The 27298-nt window shown below is 48.3% G+C and overlaps 2 protein-coding genes and 1 long non-coding RNA gene across 4 annotated transcripts; 2 read left to right on the top strand and 1 right to left on the bottom strand.

Moving 5' to 3' along the window:
* The first annotated feature begins 34 nt into the window (after window positions 1-34).
* On the top strand, window positions 35-8010 carry LOC144170602 (uncharacterized). The gene is made up of 5 exons (XM_077700505.1): window positions 35-321; window positions 1956-2061; window positions 2216-2319; window positions 2744-2919; window positions 3715-8010. The coding sequence occupies exons 1-5, from the start codon at window positions 213-215 to the stop codon at window positions 3988-3990; spliced, it is 771 nt and encodes a 256-aa protein (XP_077556631.1). The 5' UTR covers window positions 35-212; the 3' UTR covers window positions 3991-8010.
* A 2137-nt stretch (window positions 8011-10147) lies between these two features.
* LOC144170603 (ras-related protein Rap-2c-like) lies at window positions 10148-12769 on the bottom strand. The gene is made up of 2 exons (XM_077700506.1): window positions 11865-12769; window positions 10148-10482 (listed from the first exon to the last, which is right to left on the bottom strand). Exon 1 carries the CDS (start codon window positions 12419-12421, stop codon window positions 11876-11878), a length of 546 nt encoding a protein of 181 aa, XP_077556632.1. The 5' UTR covers window positions 12422-12769; the 3' UTR covers window positions 10148-10482; window positions 11865-11875.
* Window positions 12770-15660: 2891 nt separating this feature from the next.
* On the top strand, window positions 15661-23764 carry LOC144170601 (uncharacterized). Of its 2 annotated transcripts, none has more exons than XR_013322641.1 (3): window positions 15661-15933; window positions 16678-16870; window positions 22911-23764. It is a non-coding gene; the product is annotated as an uncharacterized LOC144170601 (long non-coding RNA). The 2 variants fall into 2 exon arrangements; XR_013322642.1 differs by lacking the exon at window positions 15661-15933 and adding an exon at window positions 15952-16610.
* Window positions 23765-27298: the final 3534 nt, after the last annotated feature.

The raw sequence follows: 27298 nt of genomic DNA, 5'->3' as shown, positions 1-27298 counted from the left end.
AGGAAGTAGAACGATAATCGACACCACGCGTACGTTGTCCCGTATTTGTGTTTTGGTTTTGGAAAGGAGTTGTCGAAGCGGTGTTCAACAAGTGCCTCGCTTTTTACCTTTTGTCGCGAGCTTTCGTGTCTGCATGAAGGCAAAGTTTCGAAGCAGTGGCCTCTCATTTGCTATGGACAAGACTTGATCGGTGCTAACTTCCAAAGAAAGCAATGAGAAAAAATATTTTGATTAGTTGTGCCCTCATCAACATAGGTGTTCAGTGGGGCTTCTTCGTAATCTCCGCAGTTCTTCGGACTGAACTTCTCTTCGAACTCGTTGGTATGAGCGTACTTTCCTTGTTCGCTTTTTACGAGTGAAAAGTGTGTCCCGTTTTCTGTACTTTGGTCGGGTAACAGCCGGCGCTGCGTCAGGGGCTTGACGTTTGATTTATGAAACGTAGGCAAAGCAATCTGTCAGCATCTTCACAGTGGGATGTGTTCGCCTGACTGGGGCGGAAGCAACCGCAACGACAGTTTCGTCCTCTCGCGTATGCGTTAAGCATAGCTAAAACCGGAGCACGGTAATGAGATTACACTGCAGCGCTGTTTCCCCTCTCACTTCCTGCTTTACGCGGAACCTGAAAACGGGAGGAAGCGTCTGCACAATTTTGACATCGGGGCAATTCTCTTTTTGTCAGGGCATGGCTAAGTTTGACCCTCAAGACATATTCATTGTCGAACGTACTTGCGAGTGTGCCGAAACTTCCTTGGCATTTCCTCGCACACTGCTTAGCTTTGCAAAAAGTTTCTGCCCGCAAATATTGTAGGACGGAATGTAGCGGAAGTAAAGACGGATACGAAAAAAAAAAAACAAAAAAAACAGGTCCCGCTCCGGGCATTTTCTTTTTTGTGTTCGTCATTTGGCGGTACAGCCACTCCTTGATCGACTAAACTAACCAGCAACAAGTTTAATCAATCTGCTTTTTATCAAATGCCAAGAATAAAAAACGCATTTTCAAGGGGTGATTTTTTTTTGTTATCTGCTTCTTGTACGTCTCATGACATAAATGCGATTTTTTTATGTGCTTGCCTAGGTAGAACAAACCAGCGTCTTTCATCTTGTGCGATAGCCTCTGTTTCGTCATTTGCAGTGATAGGGGATGTAGACCACTATATGGTGTGTTGCCCAGAGCATGATGCCGAACGCACCGCAATGCTCTCAGTAATTTGAAAGTTGACAACCCCACACAGCACATTGACTTCCCGAGGGGACATTGGATGCTGCGCAGAGACATGTCGCGCCTTCTACTAAGCTTCCTTCAAGAGGCAGAACTGGCAGACTTGGGGTGAAAGGAGCCTAACATTGACTGATTAGAGTGATCTCAGGCACAGCGATTGCCGGCATATCCAGCCAGGCTAACCCCACCTGATCCCACGCGGCAACCACAACCACCGCCACCATCTTTCGGTGATGAAGAAAATGTACTCACACTGCTTTTAGCAGTCTGGTGTAACCAGAGTAAGCAAAAAAATAGTTCCGCTATATTCGGAAGAATCGATACAAATAATAGCGGCAGTGCACAGGTACCGCGACATGGAAATGATGATTTTATTGTAGCAACGAGGCCAAGAGGCCCTGTTGCGTGATATAAAAACCACGCACGACGATCTGGCCCTGTAGAGTCAAGAAAATTGTGTTTGATAATGCCCACCAAGTTGCACTGAGCATGAAGTGACATACAAAACGGGTTGCCAGTTAGATCTATGTGCAGATGAACTACCAAGGCACTGGGCTTCAAATTTATTTGGCGCGGGACTCTGCTATCGATTGCCTCTGTACCTTTGTGTGTACTTTTGTGCAGTGTAAACCTAAAACATCTGTGGAACTAGTTGGCAGCGTGCAAGGTGCCGATGGTGTTTTAGAGAGATGAGGAGAAGGACTGATCCCCTATGTTTGCATGCCTTGCCACCCAGGTTCTTGCACCTGTGTGCTGCTGGCCCTGCTGAGCTACTGGGGAAGTGGCGGCCACTCCCTGCGGCAGCGCATTGTTACCTGGCTTGTGGTCCTCTGGGCAGTCAGGTAATTGGGCCCCTTGTTGCTGTCCTAATGATCACCCCCCGCCCAGACCAGCACGGGATACCACACTGGCTTACGCCTTGTGAAAGTGCAGGACTGGTATCGCTTCATCTCGCATTCCTTTGCACAGAGCTTTAGTGGCCAGTTTCCTTTCCAGGCTTGGGCTGTACCTGTTCAACCGGAAGTTGCGACACTGCGAGGATGCAGAGAGCACACCACCACCACGTCGCCGCAAGTTTTTCCTCTGGTGGACCGTGCAAGGCAAGATAGGCTTCCCTTTTTTTCCCCATCAAAGCTCTTTTAACAGTCTCTGGGTGCTAGAAAACTGGTTGGCAAGGTACTCGGGGCTTTAAATGCGGAGTTGGCAAAGGTTGCTGGATATGCACTGTGCAAGCAGCCATACCTAAGTCTTCCTGATGTTACCAATGCCAGAATTTTTATCTGAATCCAGGCCTTCTGTTGTGGGTTGTATTAGTGGCATCTGTTCATGATACAGCACCATTTTTACGAGCTCCAGTAGTTTGGGTCTAGTGAACCCTCCAGTTTACAAGTGACGTAATTTTCAGGTCGGAGTGAGCACAGCAAACATGATTGCTGTCCCCCGCCTGCTTGGCAAGCTTGAGGCGGAGGAGGACTAGATGTCTTTGCAAAGCAGGCAGCCAGTAATGAAGTGGGGCCTGTGCAGCGCTGCGAATCCAGGTGACCCTGTTCCCAACACTGCTGCTCAACACGAGCGGGCGAGCTGATGTGCCGTTAGGCATACGAGACTTTGCCGGCTGGGCTCTCTGGCTGCTGGGCTTCACGATGGAACTCATTGCCGATCACCAGAAGGCCGCCTTCCATGCAGATGCCAAGAACAAGGTGAGCTCACTGCTTCTGCATGCAACTGATGAACCCCCCAGGGGCGCAACTGGGGGCACCTGTTTCCAGGCCAACTACACCAAAAGCTAATATAGGCTGGAGCAGAACGAGGTGGGGTACTTGGTAAATATGCATTGTGAAGAAGCACTTGGACAGACAACATACAAAGGAAGACAGATGGGACGGGCCTTGTTCTCCTGTCTCCCCTCCTGTGTGTGTGATCTGTCTCAGCATTTCTGTTTTTCCCAAGAAGTAATACGGGCTGATTGTGGTTGTGGACCATCTCAATGCTGTGTCCTTTGCTTGCTGATGTCTCCTCAAAAGCTAACTAGGATGGCTGGTTTGCTTGAGGTGGTTGTCCCAGCTGGTAAACATTTTTTATCTTTTTCGTGCTTGCAACAGCTTTACAACATGAACATATACTTTAGTAGTCCTTAAGAGCAACCACAACAACAACAATAATCACGTGGAGGCTTACATATTGTGCCTACCTTAGGTAGCTGGACCAGTGACCATGCCAGGCACAGCAGCTATTGTATGTGCCAATGGAGATCACAGTAGCTGCACAGAAAACGACAGCATGGAGATGAAGTTAGGTTATATGTAGCCGAATTCCAGCTTGTGTATTTGTGCAGCATATTGCCCTTATCATTTCAAAATAGTTTCTCGGAACAGTATCGATAGTCATCATTGCACTCGCTGAGCTGAAAAGCAGCAGTGTAAATGACACCAAGCTCTCAAGCGCATAAGGTTGACCCAAAAGTGACGGGGGCCAAACTGTATGGTGGCACCCAGGGCCGGTTCATCAGGACGGGCCTGTGGAGCGTGTCGCGGCACCCCAACTACTTTGGGGAGATCGTGCTGTGGCTGGGGCTGTACCTGTCGGCCAGCTCGGTGTTCCTGCGGACCGAGTACCTGTGCGTGCTGTGCCCCGTGGCCGACCTGCTGCTCATCACGCGCGTCACGGGGGTGCCCCTGCTGGAGGAGGCCGCCTTCCGCCGGTGGGGGCACGACCCCGCCTACCACGAGTACCTGCGCTCCACCGCGCTGCTCGTGCCTTACCTTTGGTAGGCAGCCGGGGAGAGCGTCGCCGCCTGTTGCTTCATCACGCTGCACGTGCCTTATATCCCCACCCGTGGCCACAGGGCGCCCGGCACGCCGGTGATTCAGTATCGAAGCTGAATGAGGTCCCACATTTGCCCGTATGTAGGCCGACCCCTTTTTTCCGAAATGCAGAATGTGAAAGCGTTCACCGGCCCGTAAAGGGGTCAGGTACGTACTCCAAACACAAAAATGTCCTCACAAAAATTAGAGGGACGCTTAAACACTCTTTATGATGTAGTGAGTGCGAAAGCATTAGTGTCCAATTGCCAAACGTGCCCTCTCAGTTTCATCCTTTTCTCTACATCTTCTCTCCGCTGCTACAACCGAGAGCCTTGGCCGGTCGCCTTTGTTAGGCCTATGTCTAGCCTTAATGTTACATAGCCCAGCACTTAGACCTACAATGTGCCAAGCAACGTCAGCCAGGAAGTGGCCCGAGGATACACCAACCAACCTGACTTCGAATCTCGCAACGTGCCGTCTGCGACAGGGGTGAGGGACAAACTGGGAACTTACAGGGGGATTACCCAGCACTCTAGGCTGAGCCGCCTAAAATTTCCTGCTGCCCACACAACACTAAACAAATGGCAAGCAGTTGCAAGGCACAGGTTGCGATCAAATGCATTCCCTCACCCTGCTCTGCGTCACCACAACTATCCCTATAGGTCAGGAGTGGATGCGGGCTTGAGCCTATTGGAGCAGCTCAGGGAGCAGGAATGATGTTGTTTTGGAGCATCTTTGAAGCAGTGAAAGGGGAGTTCTGAAGAAGCCTTGGAGCACCAAAAGGCGAATCTTGGAGCAGTGCAAGTCCGTCTGGGAGCAGATTTCTAGAGCCAAACATCATTTATTTGCAGTTTTTCATTTCTTGTAAGCACAAAAAAAAATTCAAATGGCTTTTACTCAACATTCGATTAATACCGAGCAGGCCACTTTATGTTCCCTGAATTAAAGCATCACAGCTGACATAGCAATCATCATGAAAAATCTAGACATAAGTGATGCTTTAAACAGCTGCACCTAACTAGAGTTCAGACAAGTGAAAAATAACACCATTACAACCATGAGAAACAACCAAGAGGAGACCAGAGCTAGGCAAGATGGTCTGTCTTGCACCTAGGATAGATGGTTTACCTTCATTCTGCACCTAACGAGACTATAGACAAATAAAAAAAGCCTGAGAGAGGAAGAAATTATCTAAAGATAATCTGAACTAGACCTGACTAGATTCCAGAGAAAGTAAAAACAATTCAATGTTCACACTCACAAAACAAAGGAAAAAATATCGTACCATATTATTCGCATTATTGACCAAGTAATAAACATGCTTCTAACTGAGAAAAAATACTGTGCAAGTGCGTCGTGTTATCCAAAATAACGAACGTACCAGTGTTTATCAACTTGTTTTCTTCCCGGAGGAAGAATGGGGGAGAGGACACACACCCCCTCATCACCCACCCCTGAAGAAACAGGCGGCGTTGGGCAAGACACATGCAGAGCTGATTACTTGCAGATAGTTGCTAGCTTAAAGAGAATCTCTCCTCTCGCTTGTGCAGAGCATTACCTGTTATCTCATCCTGGTGGACAGGGCATTTAATCTTCGGAATGACAAGCGCACTTTTGATAAGATAAAATGGCGAGGGTCCAACTGAACAATAAAAACTACTTTAATTATTGCTTTTTACAATAATTGGAAAGATCGCAATGACGGCTGGTGCCGACGCATGCATCAGGTCTTCGGCAAATTGAACTATAATCGTTGCCCCCCCCCCGCCCTTTTTATTTTGCGGAACTAAGAGCAAAAAATTTAAGCCTCCCTTCATATATTCGGGTCGTCTTACATGCGGGTGAATACAGTACAGGTTTTACCATGTAACTGATGGGTGCCAACTAGGGCTAGTGCTATGCAAGGTGCTGCTAGTGACTAGAAACACTGCAGTGGTTTGGCTGTTGTTTCAGCTAATCAGCTGAGCACAGGGACTACCTGCTACCACAAGCTCAAATATTGGCCGCAGCTGCCTTCCCCTTTTGGCTGCTTAGCCAACTTTGGTGACATTCACAAAAGCACTTTGCGCTAGAGTAAGGTGCGGTCACTGTGTCCTGAGTATTGATGCGATGTGGTGTGCGTGTGGCAGAATTGTATAGAGGCTGATTCTAGTTTGCTGTAGCATTGCACTGCTGTTCAGTCATGTGACCGCTGTTTTCAGGTTGACGCTGTGCTCAAGCTTCAGTCAACAGCGAGTGACAAACTGCAAGTGTTGTATATTTGAACAAATGTTCCTTTTGTTTACAGTGCGGATTTTTTTGTTCCAGAATGCTCCCCGCCTCATAATTTACAGTGGACTTGCTTTTTCACACTTCAGCTGTCTTGGCTACAGCTGAAAGCACGGCTGGGCAAGATATACTGTGGAGATTTATCTTACAAAGACACTGAAGTGTGAAAGCAAGTTGACTTCTATCTGTGGAGAACAGCACTATGAATACAAATACGCCACACGTGGCAGCAGAAGTTGTTCAAGTAACACAGAAAATGCCATAAGTGTGAAAATACGTTTTTCGCACTATAGATTGTAAATTTATGAACGTTACCTCTCCCTTATCTGGTAAGCCGTGTTTCAGTTGTGATTTCCGTCAAGTGTCTTGCCATGATGTACGAGTGCCGTCAAAGATTTCTGCAGGCAATGCGAGAGCTATAGCCCCTTCTTTATGCCACGGCATATGTATATACGACAGCCAGTGGCAGGAGTCAGAGATTATTAGCGCAATAGGCTATGGCACAAAGTTCTGGTTGGTCATGTTCTAGACATTTTTAAAGATAGCATCTCTGCATATGCCCTGTGGACTTGCTCAGTGCTGGTTTGGAATTCGCTTGGCCACATGGAGTAAAGAAGGTGCACTTTTTTATGTGGACATTTACGTCGGGAAAAATATTAAAGGGAAAAGGGAGAGAGGTATACCAGATTTAATTATTCATTTCTAAAGGAGCAAAGCACCGTTTGTCATTGAACAAATTCTGTGAGTCATCTGACGAGCAAATAGACTTTGGTGGAATGGCCATCCCCGAAACTGAGACCAGTTAGCGAAAACAACTCCTACTTGAATCGTAGTACATAGTACATCCAGAAAGCAGCATAAAATCTAAATTGTTCCCTTGGAACTCTCCCAAATGGTTACACGTACGGACTGCACTCCACAGCGAGGTAGTGACTGCCCGTGCTTACAACTATGACATATCTTTACAAGATGGCCCCAGTCACCCCACGAGAATGGAAGAGGACTGGTTCTGAAATGTCGAGTTCTTTATTAATATTTTTGGTTTTCTAAGTCATGTTTGCCACCGCGCTTCCGGGTCAAAGGTGTTGCTTCGCTGGTTGGCCAGCATGTCTTGGCCATATAAAAAGCAGGTTAGTGGCCTTGTGTGGCTGTAAGGCAGTGATTTACTTTCACAAAGGAACTTTTTTCATCGCAATCAGGCAACAAAAAAAAGCTACGATGAAGCTGTAGCACCAGAACATACTATAATTAATTTACACCACCCTGAATGTCCGCAGCAGAGCAACCAGTTTTGCTGAAAACACCTTCGTAGTGATGCGAGGAAATGCTGAAAGTAGAAGCATCACCTCGCGGCCAAAGTTGAGAAGAAGAGAGAAGGGAAAGGATGGTCTCAGAGTGCTTACAAAATGCTTACAAAGGATCAGAGTGCTTACAAAATCATAATGCCTCTCCTTTTTGAGCCACATGGAGCTGGGGTAGCAGTTTTCAGTGCCTCTATCTCTCTTCCCGAAATTATGGAAAACAACTCTTGAGAAAAACTTATGGTGGCACAAGTGGACGGAAGGCAAGGAGGTATCTTTTGTTTTAAATTATCTTGCCTACTCCTGCCTTTTATGTATGCGGTGAAATTATTTTAGGGCACCCACACAAGGCACTGCAGTTTCAGTAATTCTTGTGCGACTGTTGTCACTTATTTACAAATAAAGGTGTACAGGCTTGCGTTGGACTTGTGAGGGATGTCATGATAGCCTCTAGGACTATCCCACGTTGAGATGGGTGACAATGAATATTTCACTTCTTCTTCACTAGGCTTTTTACGAAAGAGGTGCCTTTGACCACAGTTTGAAAATGTTTGTTTCTCGCTTCTCTCTGTTCACAAAAATACACCTGTGTGCGATTGCAAAAAAGAGCAACAACTCTTGTGCAAGTGTACCTTCTTTGAAACTAATCCTGTCACATTTGGCCATTCCGAACAACCTATATGCATGCGAAGTTTTACCAATTTCAGTATGGCCTTTTATTTGAAGTCATAAAAGCAGTGCTTATAATGTCCTAGACAACTTACGATGACCGAGCCCTGTGTTCTTTAGAAGGGCCTGTACAGATGGGGGAGGGGGTGTGCGGAGGTGGAGCACGGAAGAATGAACTAGTGTGTGTCATGTCACACCAACTAGCTCTATTTGGAAGGGAGGGGACTAGTGAACTATAACTTGTGTCAAATACTGCTTGGGCATTCCTTTGAACCCTCAAGGGGATCTCTTCCGTAATTAGTGTGCTCATTTCACCATGAAATAGTAACCGCCGAGATGTCGCTGAGCTGAGTGGCGAAAGATGGAAGCGAGACTTTTTCTTTTTTCCTGGGAAGTCAGAATTCACACTGGGGCCATTTTTCTGGAGGTTTGAAGTCATATTCTCCTTTCAAAAGAATTTACTTGAATAATTTCTTGTGGCCAGGTGGTGACAAGAAACTTGGCGTGTATGATATAGGGCCTGCATTCAAAAGGTGGCTGAATCAGCATTGGTCGTTTTCTGCTAAGTGTTTATTTGGAAACAGTTTCATTTATACATGTTTTAGCTATGGAGGTACTGCATTTTAGAAGTTGCTGCATGTTCTTTATTATTTATATAGTTTATTCAGTTTTTTTTTTTACTGAGCTGAAAATAATTTTGTGGCACCAAGCAGTGGGAGCTGTACTGCTTAGCAGCCTACTGTTGAGACCCTCTAGTTTTCTGTTAACCACTGCTAACAATGAAACTTGTTTGCAAGCTATCTGACTACTATTAGCCAGCACAACAGCTGGGGACCTTGCTGTCAGTTGTAGTTATCAAATACAGTGTCCTTCACAGATAGTTGAGAATGAGGCAGGAAATGTGTTCTACATGAAACAACCATGGTAGCATGCCAGTAGCTCTGATGGTAGAAGCAATTGTCTGAGAAAAATACCTAACTAAATAACGACACTGCAAAGAAAGGACAGGGATACCGGACTGAATGGCTTCCCTAGCTAAAACAAGAGCATATTCACTTTTTTTTAGGCCATTCCTTAATTTTCTCAGCTTACCTTCAACGGAGGGCCGCTTCATTCCACTTTTACCTGCAAAGAGCACCTTGAACCAAGTCAGTAGTGACCTGTGAACACTTTCACAGCCCTTTCTGGTTTGTAGTAACGAGAGCCTATCACTGCAGTTGCATGCCAGCTACTGTGCATTGACTTGCAGGGCATGAAGTCACTTGTAACCAGTGCAGTTATTTCATTGCCACTTTCCTGTATGTGCAACAGACACTTTGTCTAATGAAGTACAACTGACAATTAAAATGTGTGCACGATGAAGAATGTGTTTCTGCTGTTATTTATGGCACTGTTATTTCTCTAACGAACATTTTTATACTGCATCACCTTATGCTATCACCTTTAATCAAGCTTGCAGCAAGTTTCGAGCAAAGAGCGTTTGCAGCTCTACACCTTTTGCAACTAAGCACTCTTCTGAAATTATTTTTATATTCACTTGTAGTTAATTGCAAACCAGCAACTTTTGTAGTCCGCACGCTGCTGTTTTGCTTTCATTGCACATTAGAAGAGGAAGACAGAGAGAAGAATACAGCACCGTATGCTTAAACTAGTTCAAAATACAGTCACAAACAATAAAATTGGCTTCAAAAGCAATAGGGGTTCACAGCGCGGGAGACAAGGACGACGAAAAACACAAGACGAGCGCTGACGTATATACTGAGAAAAAATACTGACAAACTGGGTGTTGCTGACAAACTAGGTGCTGACAAATACTGACAAACTAGGTGTGCCTGCCGGTGAAGGCACACCCCCAGGAGCAGTCCACGAGTGAGGCAGCAACCAAGGCCATGGGCAACATTCTGTTTATTGCACTTGCTAAGAAGTCACGTCTGTGGGAGCGGTAAGCAGGTCAAGGAACTGGCCAGGAGGGACGAGGGACGAAGAACGTGGAAGGCACCTACTGTTCGCTTGGCAATCTTCTTCTTTGTTCCTTCTTTGAGTTCCATAGAAAAAACATACAACGTAACGACACCAAAAACCGCGCACACATACACAATGCTCCTCCACTGTTGTGCTGCTGCCTTCCCAGGCACCACCATCGGCTGTCCCATTGCAGTCCCTTTCGTCTGGTTAAAAAAAAACGGAAACACTCGCTGCCTTTGAAGGTCTAAGGGCCGATCTGCAAGGAACGGAAAACGTGGGGACATCACACCTCCTACATGCCAAGCAAACTCATTTCTTTAATTCTTCACCCAAAAGATTTCACACAGGCTGCCTTCAGATGGCCATGCAGCTTAAATACAGAGAATTACAGGATCTGTAAGCTACTGGTTTGTTAAGCATTAAAAAAGAATAGAAATGTGCCAACAGGCAGGGAATCTGCAGTGTACCTGTCCGATTTCCACACAGAAAGCTCTTGCCTGCTCTGCAAGTATAACTGTAGGCACATCTTGGACAATATTCACAACTTTATGCACGGCCTGGCTTGACTTATCAAGTCTGGCCTCTACAACCAGCCAATATGGGGTGACATGTGCTATCCCTTGGGTTCACATGCACTATGAAGCATGCAGAGCAGCAAACCACCATGGGCATTCACTTCACCGTTAAATTCACCATCACAGCAGACAAGTTCGTGGCTTTCCTTTCTCCCCTAACTGAGGCCACGAGGAATACACAAAAAGTCCCCCCACCTCTCCCCAATACCGCTCATTCTGCACAACGCTGGCACTGCCCCTAAACCGATGTGATCTCGTTCGGGAAAAGAAGAAGTGTTGAACGGACTTCTCAAACATACTAAAGAGATTGAGAGCTCGTTGAACCATGTTCCAGGAAACATCGGCAAGAACTGCTGCACTCTTTTGCAACCACAGTAAAATCAGCACGTATTGCTGTCCCGCTGAGCATAAAGCTGTGCGGAAGGCTGCGACATACACAACAATTACATTCCATTAAAAAAAAAAAAAAAAAAAACGGGCAGGATCATCATTTAGCTTTTGCCTACAACAAAGGCATCACACGCCTTTTATTTTTTCGGCCACATGTACTCATCTTTACTTTAATAAGAACGCATGCCGCTAGCAAAGAGCATTTTAACGGACACAGTGGAAATGCCAAGACCACGGTTGAAAACAATAAAGAACAAGAGAAGCGCTTCGCGAGTCTGCGCTTATCATGCCCGCTTCGTAGCCCTACCACCCTGCAGTACTCCTCGGAGAACGAATGCACGGCCTCGCTTAAAAGAAGCACGATCACGACTCGTGTTGTCCACAAGTTTTCTCCAAAGTGCGCAACGGTGACAACAAGCAACACGGGTCTCGATACGAGCTCGGTCCGCTTGATCGTACGGATCGGTCGGAGCTGCCTCCTCTCAAGGGAAGCCGCTCCCGCAGCGTTACGGCGAGGCACCCAGACGACGCCCATGATAAGCTAGCGTGCGTCTCGCTGCAAGTATTTGTCATCGCGGCGGCGAACGGGGAAAGTTTGGGCAGCAGGCGGGGCGGGCGCCGACTACTTCCGGCGTTTGTGCGTGCGGCTCGAGAGGCCTAAGCGGCTGCTCACCTGCGGCGGCGCTAGAGCAGGGCGCAGCAGCGGTAGCTGTACTTCTCCTTGGGCGGCAGCACGTTCATCTCACGCACGATCTCGGCGAACATCTCGTTGACGTTGCAGCGGCTCTTGGCCGAGGCCTCCATGCAGGGGCAGCCCCAGAGCTGCGCGAGGGCCTCCATCTCGGCGCGCGTCACCTCGCGCTGGTGCTCGAGGTCGCACTTGTTGCCCACCAGCAGCACGGGCACGCGCTCGGCGTTCTTGACGCGCAGGATCTGCTCCTTCATGTTCTTAATGTCCTGGAAGGTGTGGTGGCTCGTGATGGAGTACACCACCACGAAGCCCTGGCCGTTCTTGATGTACAGGTCGCGCATGGAGGCGAACTGCTCGGTGCCCGCCGTGTCGAGGATCTCGAGCACGCACGGCGCCTGGTCAACCTCGATCTCCTTGCGGTAGAAGTCCTCGATCGTGGGGTCATACTTCTCCGTGAACACGCCCTGCACGAACTGCACCGTCAGGGCGCTCTTGCCCACGCCGCCGCTGCCCAGCACCACGACTTTGAACTCACGCATCACGCATCACCGGCAGCAGCAGCCGGAGGAGGGGCTGCTGCCTCGAGACGTCGGGAGAACAGGGCGCTAGGCCTACTTTCCCCACTCGCACCACGGACCGCCGACCCGCACGGACAGCCACTGCACGCCTCGACCACGGCTCCCTACCGCCCGCGGAGCGGCATGTCTACGGATAGCGGGACCCGTGTCACCTGAACGTTGACAAGAAGCACGGATGCAGCGCTGGGCGGGCGGCGCACTGACTCATAATCACCAAGGCTGCCCGCGGGGAGTTCCTCTAATCGCTTCGCCGTAGCGCATCAGCAGCGGCAGTAGCAGAAGAAACCTGCTCGGGCAATGCTCGGCCAGGATTCGGGTTCAGTCGTAAAACAGTGACGTCACTTCCGCGTCCAGTGCCCTCCGTTTTCCTCCGTGTGAGCTGCTTGGGGGCGCTGCCAGACACGCGTAAACGGGACGTTCCCTCCTCCGTTAGTACGCCGATGCGGCCCTCAACGGCTGTTTGTTGCTAGGCGATAGCAATAACAATATACATACACCGAAAAAAAAGAGCGGGACACCGTTTCGCTTTTTTTTACACGGCTGCAAGCGCCCGTAGTTGTGTCCGTTCTTGCAATTTCACAGCGGCAACGTTTTCCGACGTGTACCGTTCTCCATGGCGTTTTCTTTTCTGCGTGTCTTTCTTCTCGGAATGATGTCGGTGTGTGTGTGTGTGTGTGTGTGTGTGTGTGTGTGTGTGTGTGTGTGTGTGTGTGTGTGTGTGTGTGTGTGTGTGTGTGTGTGTGTGTGTGTGTGTGTGTGTGTGTGTGTGTGTGTGTGTGTGTGTGTGTGTGTGTGTGTGTGTGTGTGTGTGTGTGTGTGTGTGTGTGTGTGTGTGTGTGTGTGTGTGTGTGTGTGTGTGTGTGTGTGTGTGTGTGTGTGTGTGTGTGTGTGTGTGTGTGTGTGTGTGTGTGTGTGTGTGTGTGTGTGTGTGTGTGTGTGTGTGTGTGTGTGTGTGTGTGTGTGTGTGTGTGTGTGTGTGTGTGTGTGTGTGTGTGTGTGTGTGTGTGTGTGTGTGTGTGTGTGTGTGTGTGTGTGTGTGTGTGTGTGTGTGTGTGTGTGTGTGTGTGTGTGTGTGTGTGTGTGTGTGTGTGTGTGTGTGTGTGTGTGTGTGTGTGTGTGTGTGTGTGTGTGTGTGTGTGTGTGTGTGTGTGTGTGTGTGTGTGTGTGTGTGTGTGTGTGTGTGTGTGTGTGTGTGTGTGTGTGTGTGTGTGTGTGTGTGTGTGTGTGTGTGTGTGTGTGTGTGTGTGTGTGTGTGTGTGTGTGTGTGTGTGTGTGTGTGTGTGTGTGTGTGTGTGTGTGTGTGTGTGTGTGTGTGTGTGTGTGTGTGTGTGTGTGTGTGTGTGTGTGTGTGTGTGTGTGTGTGTGTGTGTGTGTGTGTGTGTGTGTGTGTGTGTGTGTGTGTGTGTGTGTGTGTGTGTGTGTGTGTGTGTGTGTGTGTGTGTGTGTGTGTGTGTGTGTGTGTGTGTGTGTGTGTGTGTGTGTGTGTGTGTGTGTGTGTGTGTGTGTGTGTGTGTGTGTGTGTGTGTGTGTGTGTGTGTGTGTGTGTGTGTGTGTGTGTGTGTGTGTGTGTGTGTGTGTGTGTGTGTGTGTGTGTGTGTGTGTGTGTGTGTGTGTGTGTGTGTGTGTGTGTGTGTGTGTGTGTGTGTGTGTGTGTGTGTGTGTGTGTGTGTGTGTGTGTGTGTGTGTGTGTGTGTGTGTGTGTGTGTGTGTGTGTGTGTGTGTGTGTGTGTGTGTGTGTGTGTGTGTGTGTGTGTGTGTGTGTGTGTGTGTGTGTGTGTGTGTGTGTGTGTGTGTGTGTGTGTGTGTGTGTGTGTGTGTGTGTGTGTGTGTGTGTGTGTGTGTGTGTGTGTGTGTGTGTGTGTGTGTGTGTGTGTGTGTGTGTGTGTGTGTGTGTGTGTGTGTGTGTGTGTGTGTGTGTGTGTGTGTGTGTGTGTGTGTGTGTGTGTGTGTGTGTGTGTGTGTGTGTGTGTGTGTGTGTGTGTGTGTGTGTGTGTGTGTGTGTGTGTGTGTGTGTGTGTGTGTGTGTGTGTGTGTGTGTGTGTGTGTGTGTGTGTGTGTGTGTGTGTGTGTGTGTGTGTGTGTGTGTGTGTGTGTGTGTGTGTGTGTGTGTGTGTGGTGTGTGTGTGTGTGTGTGTGTGTGTGTGTGTGTGTGTGTGTGTGTGTGTGTGTGTGTGTGTGTGTGTGTGTGTGTGTGTGTGTGTGTGTGTGTGTGTGTGTGTGTGTGTGTGTGTGTGTGTGTGTGTGTGTGTGTGTGTGTGTGTGTGTGTGTGTGTGTGTGTGTGTGTAGAAAAATAAGGTTTGGCAGCCAAGGAAACCTCGGAAAGCAATATATATATATATATATATATATATATATATATATATATATATATATATATATATATATATATATATATATATATATATATATATATATATATATATATAGAGAGAGAGAGAGAGAGAGAGAGAGATAACCTTTAACCACTTTAACGAAATGCCGCTGATAACGACTGATAACGAAGCTCCATGGTTTCCTACCCCGGGGACAGCTTCGTTATCAGCGGCATTTCGTAAAAACGATTCCCGCCATCACTAACCCAGGTCGTTGGCGTTTCGCTGTGTGCTGCTTAATGAACCCGGAGAAGGGCACACTTGCATCGGGTTCAACCGTTCAACAGGGTCGACGACAGGGGTTGGTTGGTGATGGCGGGAATATTTAAAACCAAAAAGTGTACCAAGTGTGGAGCATAATTGAACGAACGCGTGAGTAATACCAAAAGGATTAAGCAGGAAGTGCAGGTATGAATCGTTCATTTCCTGGACCTCCTTTATTACTTTTACTATTAATTATTCTTAGTGTTATCAGGTTGACCGAGGCTCTGAAATCAGAAGTTGGAGGCGGCGTTAGACACATCTCGCGCAGCGCGCCAGCAACATTAGTCTAGGGCCTTCTTCCTCGATACACATTCCCCTTTCATTTTTGCCCCGTTCTAAAACAAAGACGCGAGCCGTATAGCAGCAGCAGACGAGCGCGTCATTTTCTCCCGCTCCGTAGGCCGCCGCTCTCCTCAAGAGCAGCGCGTCGTGTCAGCGTCGTGTCGAGGAACAATCGCGACCCGTGAAGGATTTTGACACAGTTGCGGCGTTCCACGGAGTGCCATTGTTTTGAAAGCATGAACTGGGTCGACCAAGCCTATGCCGGCTCGCACGCGCAAACGTGATGCGGTAACGGCGTACAACGGGTCCGCGTGTATATATATGCGCAGTACTGCGTTCCTGGTCTCCCTTTCTGCAGCAGCTCACCCTAAGGTAACCTTTGCAGTGCCATAAATAGCAAACAGTTCCTGTCCAACGATGAAAGCGCTCGAAAAGGAAACGTGCCCGATTTATGCACTTAACAAAGTGCATTGCCCTTGAACGGCAATTCTGACGCAACGGCGATGAGCAGCGAACACGATATCGCAACACAAGCCGCTCGGTGTCCGGTGTTTGTAAGTCGATAAATATTTCTATCACATAAATGCGCACAACTCTCTCTTGATTATGACAGCTACGTTATCAGAGCGCATGAATCAAAATTCATGCCAATTGTTGGGGTATGTATGTATGTATGGATGAGGCGGACTCAGCCTTGCATAACTATCGGCAATTGCTCCGCCTAATCGTCCCCAATATTATATCAGATGCATGCAATATCACCACGCTTCATTTAGTCCTGTGGACTGCAAGTATCCCAGTAGGAGATGAGACACCTCTTTTCGCACAATCCAGTGGTCCCTATAGGAAAAATAATGTCCTCCGATGTAGCATGGGGCACTCCTAGCTTCTGGAGATCACGGAAAAATTTCGTCCGCTCAAGGTTGGTTTTGGAGCAGTTCATTGTAGTGATCAATGTCACCGCTCACACTGCACAAGGTGCACAAAGGGGATGAAACAATGTTGAGTTTATGCACCCAATTTGGTGTACGGGCTGGGTCTGTTCTTACTCGGTGGAGCAGACAGGCTTCGGCTCTCTTCAGGCCTTTCGTCACGACTGGTTGATGTACCGCTGCCCAAAGCGCTCGCGAACGGTCTGTTTCTGTGTGCGTTGGAAATCGCGCCGCGCTTGCACCATCCCTGTAGATGATAAGGCGCACCGACGTGCGACGGGATCCATTGGAATTGCACGGTGAAGCCTTCATGCTTGAGCCGCTTTAGGACAACTAGGGATCGCTGACAGGTTTTTTTTTACACAGGTATACCCCGCTGCGACAGGTGAAGGGCTGACTTTGAATCGCTTAATATTGCGAAACATTCAAACTGGGCAAGAAAAAGCCTCCGCGAACACCCTACTTTTTGTGTCAACCGATCCATCAGTGCATATGTGCAAAGAGTCCCCGCACTCCCGCTTCAAATGCTCCAGCACCAGTGATCGTGCTCCAGCAATAGGTAAGCAACGCTTACAGCGCATATGAGGGATGGTCAATGCACAATCCATACTCTTGTGGGACCAATGCCGGTCATCGTATCACTTTTATCGTTAAACTGGTATGGGAGATGCCACGGATTGCCTTGCGATAGGCATCACTAGTTTTGCCTTCGAGCTCTGATCAAGGCTAGCCAGGAGTGTCCACATGATCCGTTTTGCAGGTTTATAGTTTGGATGAAGCTGTCGAACAGTGCGACATAAGAATGAGGCCGGGTAAAATGATGCAAGTATGTTAAGAGATTGTAATGATTAAAACTGAAACCTTATAGCCAAGATGGACAAGACAATGGCTATTCTTAACACAAATTTACATGGTATAAAAATCGTCGAGCGGGCACCCACCCACCCCGTTCGGCCGTTGTATAAAATTAATAGGCTCCCCCCGCAATTTCTTTGAGTGCCGATGTTCCTTATTCTAGAAAAAGTGTGAGTGACGAACGCGGCGATAAACGTCTTGCCCGCATCAGCGCGTTGATGATGGCCTGCTTACCTCACTTGGAATATCAGTGAATAGGCCGACGAGCTTATCGATCATATTTTTATTATCACAGTATTATGAATATTCAAATATAATTTTACGTAATATTTCTTGCGAAGCCAATTCAACCGATTGATCGATCAATTAACAGATTAAAGTAAGCTGATTAATCGGCTTAAAAGTTTTAACCGATGCCCAGCACTAGTAGTCATAAAATAAACCATTAATAAGATACGATACTATTTAGGAGAACTGACTCGTGACGCGTCAATAAAAATGTTCGCGTTCCACTGGTTCTGCCGCTTATTTCGCCGTGCAGCCCCACGTTACCTTTTCCCTCTTCTGCTGTACTAATCGAAGTACCCGCCGTGGTGGGTGACCGCTGCGCTACTGAGGACGATGGCGGGCTCCGTTGCCGGTCCCAGAAGCCATTTTCATGATGCAGGCGCAGAACAGAAATGTGCGCGCAAATATCTATCGGTATTTCGGCAGACGTTAAAGAAGATCCCCAGGTGTTCTAGATTATGCCGTGTCCCTTCACACAACTGTGCGCCTCACGGTCCGGGCGTTGCTTCGGCGTGTAAAACCACAATTATATATATATATATATATATATATATATATGACAGAAATAAGGGTTGGCAGTCAAGAAAACCTCGGAAAGCAAAGGGGAGGATGTGGTAGGTAATTAAAACACATAAATAATTTGGAAAGAAAGAAAGAAAGTGGAGAAAAAATGCCCGCCAGGTGGGATCCGAACCCACGACCTCCAGAATACCGGTCTGGCACATCCTCCCCTTTGCTTTCTGAGGTTTTCTTGACTGCCAACCCTTATTTCTGTTTTATTTTCAACGAGCCCCTCATTTCCTATGTATGTATATATATATATATATATATATATATATATATATATATATATATATATATATATATATATATATATATATATACACACAAAGATAGGTCGGCAGTCTACAACGCCAAAGGAGGCATAGGGGTGTGGTTAGGCTCTATCTTTTTTTTTTTACTACGGTAATGAAGGTAACATTTGTTTAAATATACGGAAGAAAGAAAGAAAAACACGCGCCCAGAGTGGGGACCGAACCCACGCCTTTCGATTAGATCTCGAATGCCTTACCAACTCGGCAATCTGGGCGACTGTGTTCTCCTTCACTTTCTGGGCTATTTTATATTTACTAGAAGTGTATCTGAAGCTTGAGGGTGGTGGCCAGCGCCACTCTGACTACACAGGGAGAAGGGGACCTTCTTTTCAACCCCAGGGGCGTGACACGAACGTCTACAGCCTGTCATGAGCGGGTTACTGGCGGGAAGCCCTCTTGTGCTACCTAGGCCGAGTTGGTAAGGCATTCGAGATCTAATCGAAAGGCGTGGGTTCGGTCCCCACTCTGGGCGCGTGTTTTTCTTTCTTTCTTCCGTATATTTAAACAAATGTTACCTTCATTACCGTAGTATAAAAAAAAGAGAGCCTAACCACACCCCTATGCCTCCTTTGGCGTTGTAGACTGCCGACCTATCTTTGTGTATTTCCTCGACGAGCCCCTCATTTCCTTACTATATATATATATATATATATATATATATATATATATTGTAACAGAGATAGTGGCCGTTAGCAGGCGTCCCAGTGTGGCCAAAGGGGTGTGTGCTCAACTGAGACCGAGGCTGACTGTCGGGTGGCGTCAATCCCCCAACTGGGTCTATGTGCAAGGCTCAGTCATCGGAGCAGCCCCATCGAGAACGATCTTGCTGAGAGACCTGCGCGTGGGCTCCCGAGCTAGCTTGGCCTCTGGTACGATCAGCCCCCGTTACCACGCTCTAGCCGTTTGCTAATAAACCCCATGTGCCTCAATCCCCCAACTACCATACCCCAACTGTAACTGTTATGTTCACGCCCCCATCCAACAAAAGGGCATATTAATCTAGGAAGAGGGCAAGGAAAGAACTTCCCCCGCCCCCTACTCGAATGCGAAAGGGCAATGCCCCCAGCGCATTACGGAAGTGCATTTAGTATGCACTAGACCTTGTTTGTTTGCGCTTGCTTTGCGCTCAAGTGGAAGAGCTCCTGTCGAATATGTGTGAATCAATTAAAAAAACGCTAAAAGGAAGCAAAACCAAACTACAGCAACAAGAACACCGCGAGCCTAGAGACGGCGGAAAGAGACTTGACGATCAGGGCAAGCGCTCGTATCGCACTTCGTGCACTCTGTGCCTGCATGGCTTGAAAATGGTAGCTGATCCAAGCTCGCTTATGGTTAAATTCCCAGCTGCAGGCCCTCTGGGTCGCGCCCAGCAGTCCCGTTTCAAAACTATACAATCGATGAAGCCATTCGTCACAATGAGCTGCTGATATTTTTCTAAACACAGATACGGCGATTGTTGTAGTTTTCAAAGTGGCGCCATCGGAATGTTCACGGTAGGGTGTAAGGGAAGGAACGGCTGGAAACGCCGATTGGTCAACAGAAATCATCGCTCATGTTCACAGCGTCATCCGATGGCCGCGCGCCCAGCATCTCACGCGGCGCATGCGTTCGGCGCACCCAACGAGGCTGAAAAACTTTTGCCCACGTGTTTGTGCAGACCGCATGGTCCCCGTGCCAATACAGCGACGCTAAAAAAGGGCGATCGTCGGAAATAAGAAACGATTCGGCGAAATCGAAGTGCTGCGAAGTATAGCGTCTTGAGGACGTATTACTCACGGCTTACGTTCATTGCCCGACGAGAATCGGGCGGATGCCTGCCGTCCTTGGAATTCCCGTCGCGTCAGACTTCCCGGTATTTTCTTTCACGTCGCGCACTCTGAATGGGGGAAAAGGAAGCAGAAAGCGCCTCGAGCCCTACTATCGGTGTCGCGTTCGCAGTTGTACGCACGAGATCGACTATTGACGCTCGAACCGCACGTGCCTCGGTTTCGCGCCACCCTCTGGGCTACGCCTGTGTCCCGCAACGGTCACCGTGCCGTTCGGAATTACCCCAGGTTACCCCGCACGGACTTACTACCATTTGTGTAAAGAACTACTGCCCGCTGAACTCGCAGCTTAAAAAAAAATTAAAAATCTGGGGTTTTACGCGCCGAGGCTACAACTGGGCTGTGACGCGCGCCGTAGTGCACGGAGGGTTCCGGATGAATTTCGGCCATCTGTCACAGCTACGACTACAGCACGAAACGTGCGAAACGACGACTTTGGCGAAAGCGAAAATCGCGTACTCCCGACGTGTTCGATACCGTCGAAAGTTCAGAGGTCCCAATAATGCCACCACTACTGCCGGGATCGAGCCCGCGTCCTCGCTCTCAACAGCACATCTCAGTACCTGAGCCATTGCCCCGACCGGAAAAGCAAACAAACAAACAAAAAAAACCCTGGCACACACATTTTTTTACTGCTCCAGTAGTGTCATATCACAAAAAAGAGAAAAAAAAAATTGACGCCATGATGCTAATAGTTTTAAGCCTCGGCAAAAGTGGACATCTGAAGATAATAATAATAATAATAATAATAATAATAATAATTTATTAGCATACATAGAGCATAGAGAGCGCACTGAGGGGAGAGCAGATCTCGAGCTCCCGAAGGGAGTGGATTGGATTCAATTCGCCAACGCAAACCGCACCACAGAACAGGACCGCACTGCTAGCGCAAACCACCCTTCAACAAATTTCTTAGAGCTGGCAAATTCATAATGCGGGAGCATTACTCGGCTCAGTGCGGCATCCCAGATCTGGGACGCCAAAAACTGTGGCCAGAGGCTTTCATCGAAATTCCCATCAGCGGCGACGGACTAACGACATACTCCCCTAAGTGGATTTGCCATTGACGATGACAGCAGCGCCATAAGGGCCTCACGGCCGATTCAACAGTTAGCCGTAACCATGGGCGTCGGCGGCAGAGGGGTGCAAAAGGGGCACTTGTCCCCAAGCCACCACAGAACAATTGCCCGGCCCCCTCGCCCTCTCCCTTTTTCCCCTCAATACAATGGGTTTACCCCCCTCAAGACAAAATCCTGCCGACGCCCGTGGCCCTAACATTACGTTTTGAGGTCCGACGTCGTTAACCGGATCTCCACCTCGACACACCATACTCAGGTACAACTTTACTAGTACACTCACTTTACCGACAGCATAAGTTGATTGATTGATTGTAGGGTTTAATGCGCCTACGCAGCGCAGGCGATGAGGCGCGCCGTAGTGCAGAGCTCCGGATTAATTTTGACCACCTGGGGATCTTTAACGTGCGCCGAAATCTCGTACACACGGGCGTTTTTGCTTTTCGCCTGCATCAGAAAAGCGGCCGCTGCGGCCAGGAATTGAACCCGCGACCTCGTGTTCAGCAGCACAACGCCTTAGCCCCTGAGCCACCGCGGCGGGTGACAGCATAAGTTGCCTCTGCGCTTCATCACCCCAGCCGGATGTTCCTCAGCGCGGCGCAAAGAGAGCCTTACTGCAAATGTTTTGAACGTGACCCGAGTCGTTATCGTTGTTTTTCGCACTTATTGTGCTTGTAAATTACTACGGCGACGACAGAAGCCTAGGCGAGAAAAAGCAAACGCTGTCGTGTAATAAGCGCAATCTCCTTTTAAAGCGCGCGCGTTGACCTCATGAGTCCGTCGCTTCAGCGGAGTGATACATGATGTTCTTAACTTGTACCCGGGTAAACTGTGGCGAATTAGCTAAAGTTAAGCCCAACCTTTGGACGTTAGGCCTAACGTCACTTTTGAGGTGAATTACTGCTGGTACCCACTGGAAATGCCCGTACGCGTCGTAAGACTTCAAAGCGAATAGTTCACCTATATATGCTCCGGACCATACGCGGCAGCTGAAGTGAACCTACCAAAATAACACATATAACTGCGGTGGTGTACAGACATCACTTTCTGTGCACGCTGCTACCATCACTGCCGCTAAAAAGTGCATGCTCGAGCACACACCACGCAATCAATGATCCTATCGTTTGGAACGCAAGCATACAGAGAACCACATTTGGAGTGAACCACAAAAAATCTGTGCCCGCACTCGGAACCCTGAGTAGAGAGAGTTGCTTTATTGGAGGAGAAAGGAAAGCCGACTCAGCAGATAACTGCCTCTCGGGTAGAGGTCACTTCAATGAAGACTGAGTCTAGGAGGAGGATGGACAGAAAAAAAGACATAGAAAGGGATAGATGATGGTTTACAAGCCGCGCAGCCTGGACAGCACTGGCAGCATCATAGCTGGTCTGACAGTCCCATGTCCTTTTAAAAGTACAGCAGGGCACGGAACGCTTTTTGGCGATTTAAAGGGCAACATTCCGGGAACAACAGGTTAGAGGAGGTTGAGCCTGCGAATGTTGCCGACGTTTGCACGGTGCATGCGCGAGTGCATTGGCGGATCCAGAGGGGGGATCCGGATGTCCTGACCCCTCCCTGAATTTTTTAAATTTATATCCCCGAGATGACCCCTCAGGTCGTACAAAAGGTCTAGTTGATGATTCTTTTCTAATTCTTGAATTTTTGCTTCTCCGAAATGTAGGTGAATAAACAAGGCCACTCCTCCTCTTCCTCATCATCACTGATAGAAGATGACACCCCTCTCAGAAAAAACCTGGATCCGCCCCTGCGCGAGTGTCTTCGTTGCAGGACAGTGTGGGCAAGCGGGTGAACTTGCGATGCCAAGCCTGACACTTCTTTCTGCGCAGCGGTGACAGCCGATTCGCAGACGAAGTAGGAGAGCGCGGTCAGCTCGGGTCAGTCTCCTCGAAGGAAGCGGGTGAGGTGGCTTGCCGGATGCAACTCGGGGATCAGCGCGCATGGCTTAGAGGTCCTATCGGATAAGGTACCGCGCGACGTCCAAGGGCCTGATTACCCCACTCATAGAAATAGATGAATGATGCGCTTCTTTTGCCAGGCGTAGGGGTGAGACAGCTGAATCTGACTTGGGACCAGTTTTTGGAGCAGAAGAACCTTGATTTGGAGCAGAAGAACGACATTTATTATGTCACCTTAGGAGCCTAAAAACTAAAATTTTCGGCAACTCACGGGAGACAAGTGCAGTTTTTAATCGGTTTTGAATATACAGAACACTGAAACAGCCTTTCAATAAAGTTTTTTCTACCAGAGTATCACAAGGTACGAATTGCACTAACTTTTTAGATACCATTTTTAAATGTATAGGCTCTATGCATAGATAGCGTGGAGGGCCGTTGAGAATATCGAATAGAAAAACTAAGCAATGGTAAGGCATTTTTATTATCATGTAAATGCCGAAATTGCTATTTTTGTAATCCCAGACTCGGCTTTACGCACAAGTGTAGAGCCACGGCAAAAGTTGCGCAAAGCGAGGTGACAGTCATCGCACCCCACCAGCCTTCCTATTTCAATCCCCAGGGTGCACGTTCCATACGATCGTAATTTGAGTAACGTTGGTATGTTTAGCCGCCTCCCTCTTGGCATTAAATTTCATTTCAGATAAATGAACCACTATTACTAGCGTGAAATAACAGCCTGTCCCGCTATCGGGCACAGCGCCTGCGCCGCTACTTCTGCATCGTCGATCGCCCCATTCCCGCCGCTCCCAAGCTCGCTGTGAAAGGCAGCTCAGCGTTTCCGAAATTTCACTTCAAGCAATGACAAGCATGCACCGGCCTCACACTCAAGGCCGAAACACGGCGAATTCGCGAGCACCACGTTGTTTTTGATTAACTCCCGTCTTTCGAGTCCCGCAACTTCCCGCAACAGATGAAACGAGTAAATGCAAACCGAGGCACCCCAATAACTAAACCATGGTAGAAATCGGCGAAGAGCACACTGCCTGAACCACAAGCAATATCTGCTTCGCTCGGCCGCCCCGCTGTCACATCTTCACCACACCAAGATGGCGGCGCCGAGTGATGTCGTTCCGGAGATACGGCACTCCAAATATTGCCGTTTTTTCATCAACTTGCAAAAGTTGTTTGACGCCTCAGTACACGTATTTCTTCTACAGGACTTTGGAATGGTTTTCGGTGGGAAAACTTTAAAAACTCACAGAATATAACATGTGTAACACGACATTGTGACTTTCGAAAAAACTATCTCGAGGAAAATTTTATGCAGTTTCTTTATTGATTCATCAATCAATTAATCTTTTAAAAACAGCATCACCTTGGGGGTGCTGGAAAATTATGCCGTCAGTAAGCATTTTTCCTCGCTGAAACTGACGGCAGCGTTAAAATACTAGGCTCTCAGACTGTTTTGGAGCAGTTTGGCGCAATTTTTGCTATTTTCAAGCTTTAGAGCAGCCTGGCGCAGGAAAACAAATCTGTATCAAATCTGCGCATTATGCGCAGCTGTCTCACCCCTGCAGGCGATCATCCTCATTTCCCTTCATGGCTACGTAAGCAGGTAGCCACTGCAGATGGACGCTAATAAGGCCTTTCGTGCCGAGACTGTGCAGTTTGCTGGCGACACTGTGTACAGCCAGGCAGCTGCGGTGGGCCCTACCAACGAGTAAGGCGGGGACACAATATTCCGAAACACGCGAGCGCGTGCCGAGAACTGCCGCTGCGCACTCATGGAGGCACGGCGCCTGCTCCAACGCAGCTTGCATATGCGCGTTCTTATTGTTTTACTTGTTATGAATGCGAATTTTCTCGCCCACGGCAGCCGCGCTCCGATAGTAACGTGCCACGGGGCAATGCCTTAGTGGGATACTCTGCCCTCCCAGTACAGATCAGAGGCCTTGTGTGCGTGCCGATTGCGCCGGCTTTTGATCATGTGTTCCCTGCGTGTTGATCTATCGTTACCCGGAACGGTTTCTTCGGTGCTTGCTGTTATTCACTCAACTTTATCGAAACGATTCTGAGGAACGATTAGTCAGAACATGAAGAACGAATGCGCAAACCCCAGTGAATTGGCCCGTCTGGCCGTAGACTTATACCCCTGTCACACGGCAGATCTAATGACATTTACAGCAAATGTCATTCGCCCTAAATGTCATTAGTTCGGCGCTACACGAGAATACCAAATGACATTTGAGGCGAATGACATTTAGCGGCTAACTGAGGTCCCGGACCTCAGTTAGGTCCCTGGGCCTTACGTTGACTGGCCGTCTGGCGCGCCCTGTCGGTCTCGACAGCAGGTGCCGTGCCTCCAGAGTGCACGGCGGCAATTTTCGGCAAGCGTCGCCCGGAATATTATGTCCCCGCCCATACAGGTGCAACAAAAAAGTAAACTGAGCACGGGATCGTGCACTTAGAATAATTTATGTTTTATATGGCTGCCAGCATAAATAGGGTATGTGCAGCCGGATTTTATTTTAGAACGACTTGCTGGCTAGGCAAATGTGGGAGAAATCCCGTCAAAATCTACAACGCGTGCTCCGTCTACTTTTTGTTTCACCTGTACGTGCCCACAGAGTAGAATTTCCCACAGTGGAGGGGGAGATTACGTGGTTCCCGCAGCCAAACCGCTGTTCATTTTTTCATTTTAATGCGAGGCTGTTTACTTCCAGCTCCGCTTGCTTTCCAAGGGGAGCATCCTAGCCGCAAAGTGTCCGCGAGCGGAACGTGCGCGCACGCAGAAATCCCGGCAGGGACAGAGGGCGAGGGGCGGGTAAGCAAAGCGCTGCGTTAGAGCGTGACGTTGCATTAGAGCCGCCAAGAGGGGAAGAAAGCTTGGTGCTGTAGCAGCAAGGGGCGCGACAGAGAATACGGCGTTGGCGCTACCCGAGGGGGAGTGCGGCAACGAACGCGACACAAACGCTCCCGCCACCAGTCACGTGAACACCTCCGTCCGGCAAGACGTTGTGCAAAGTAGGCGAAGTGCGGCTCACCATTTTTTTTTAGTGCAAAAGCACTTACTAGCCTACTTCGGCCGATCTTGCGGTAACTTGTTGCTTTGCGGGGGCCTCAATTCTGAAGTTTATTTTTTCGCACAAAAGGTTGATGCAAAGCCGAGGGTGTCGGCGACTCTAGCGTGCGATGGCCCAACAGGCATGACATTGCGCTTTGTGGTTAATAGGGCTGCGTGTTGGTTAAAATTTTAATCCGATTAATTGACAGGCTTTAATCTGTTAATTGATCGGCTGCATTGGTTTAAGAATAAAAATATTTTAATAATAATCATAAAAATATAGTAAAAAAAAAAACTGGTGAAGCTTGTATTAAGTCGTGCAACGCTTGAACCATAGCAAAGCTATGCGGTTTCTTTCTACGCGAGTGATGAAACTTTAATTGTTTACGTTTGTCACCGCTTTGCACTCTGCTAGTAGTAGTAACATCAAATGCATCGATATTGCTGTGTTCGTCATGCCAAGCATTACGTGTGCGGTAGTGCTTGATGGCAGCTGTGGTGGTGTTGGTTGCTAGGCAATTCGAGGCATTCCTTGGCGTTCTCGCCAGTTTTTAGGGTTGGGCTTGTGCTGTTGGAGTCTCATGTCATCATAGTATCATGCAGTCATGGTACTAAAACTCCGGGACAATTGTTTTTCAATGCCTTGCGCTAGAACGTTTCATCTGTGGGAAAAACTCGTACTAAAAGAACACACCAAAACACTCGTTTTCCAACGCCATGCACTAGAACGCTTCATGCTTCAAAGACAACAAACTTACAGCATAGCTGTATACCAAAACACCAAGGGGCCAAGGATACACTTATACACTGCATGCTTCACCCCTTCCCAGGTTTCACGTTAGTCGAAGTGGCCCGGGATTTTTATGAGGTTGAGGGAAAGCACCTAAGCACCCAGACTAGTTCGCAAAAGCTTGAGAGACGAATATGATTTGGGAGCATAGTGACATAATGAGATGACTGCTCCACAATGGGGGCAGTCAATGTTTTCTGTCATAGCAAGACTGAATTAGCAAGGTGCAATTATTGGGGAAGCTCTTAGCCAAGTTCCTCATGAATGCAGCAGAACGTTCTACACTGAAAAGGCTTGCT

The sequence above is a fragment of the Haemaphysalis longicornis genome, unplaced genomic scaffold (assembly GCF_048455015.1).
Source record: "Haemaphysalis longicornis isolate Haplotype H1 unplaced genomic scaffold, Haemaphysalis longicornis Haplotype H1 scaffold_2, whole genome shotgun sequence".
Lineage (NCBI taxonomy): Eukaryota > Metazoa > Arthropoda > Arachnida > Ixodida > Ixodidae > Haemaphysalis > Haemaphysalis longicornis.
This window is presented reverse-complemented; position numbering and strand designations above follow the sequence as displayed.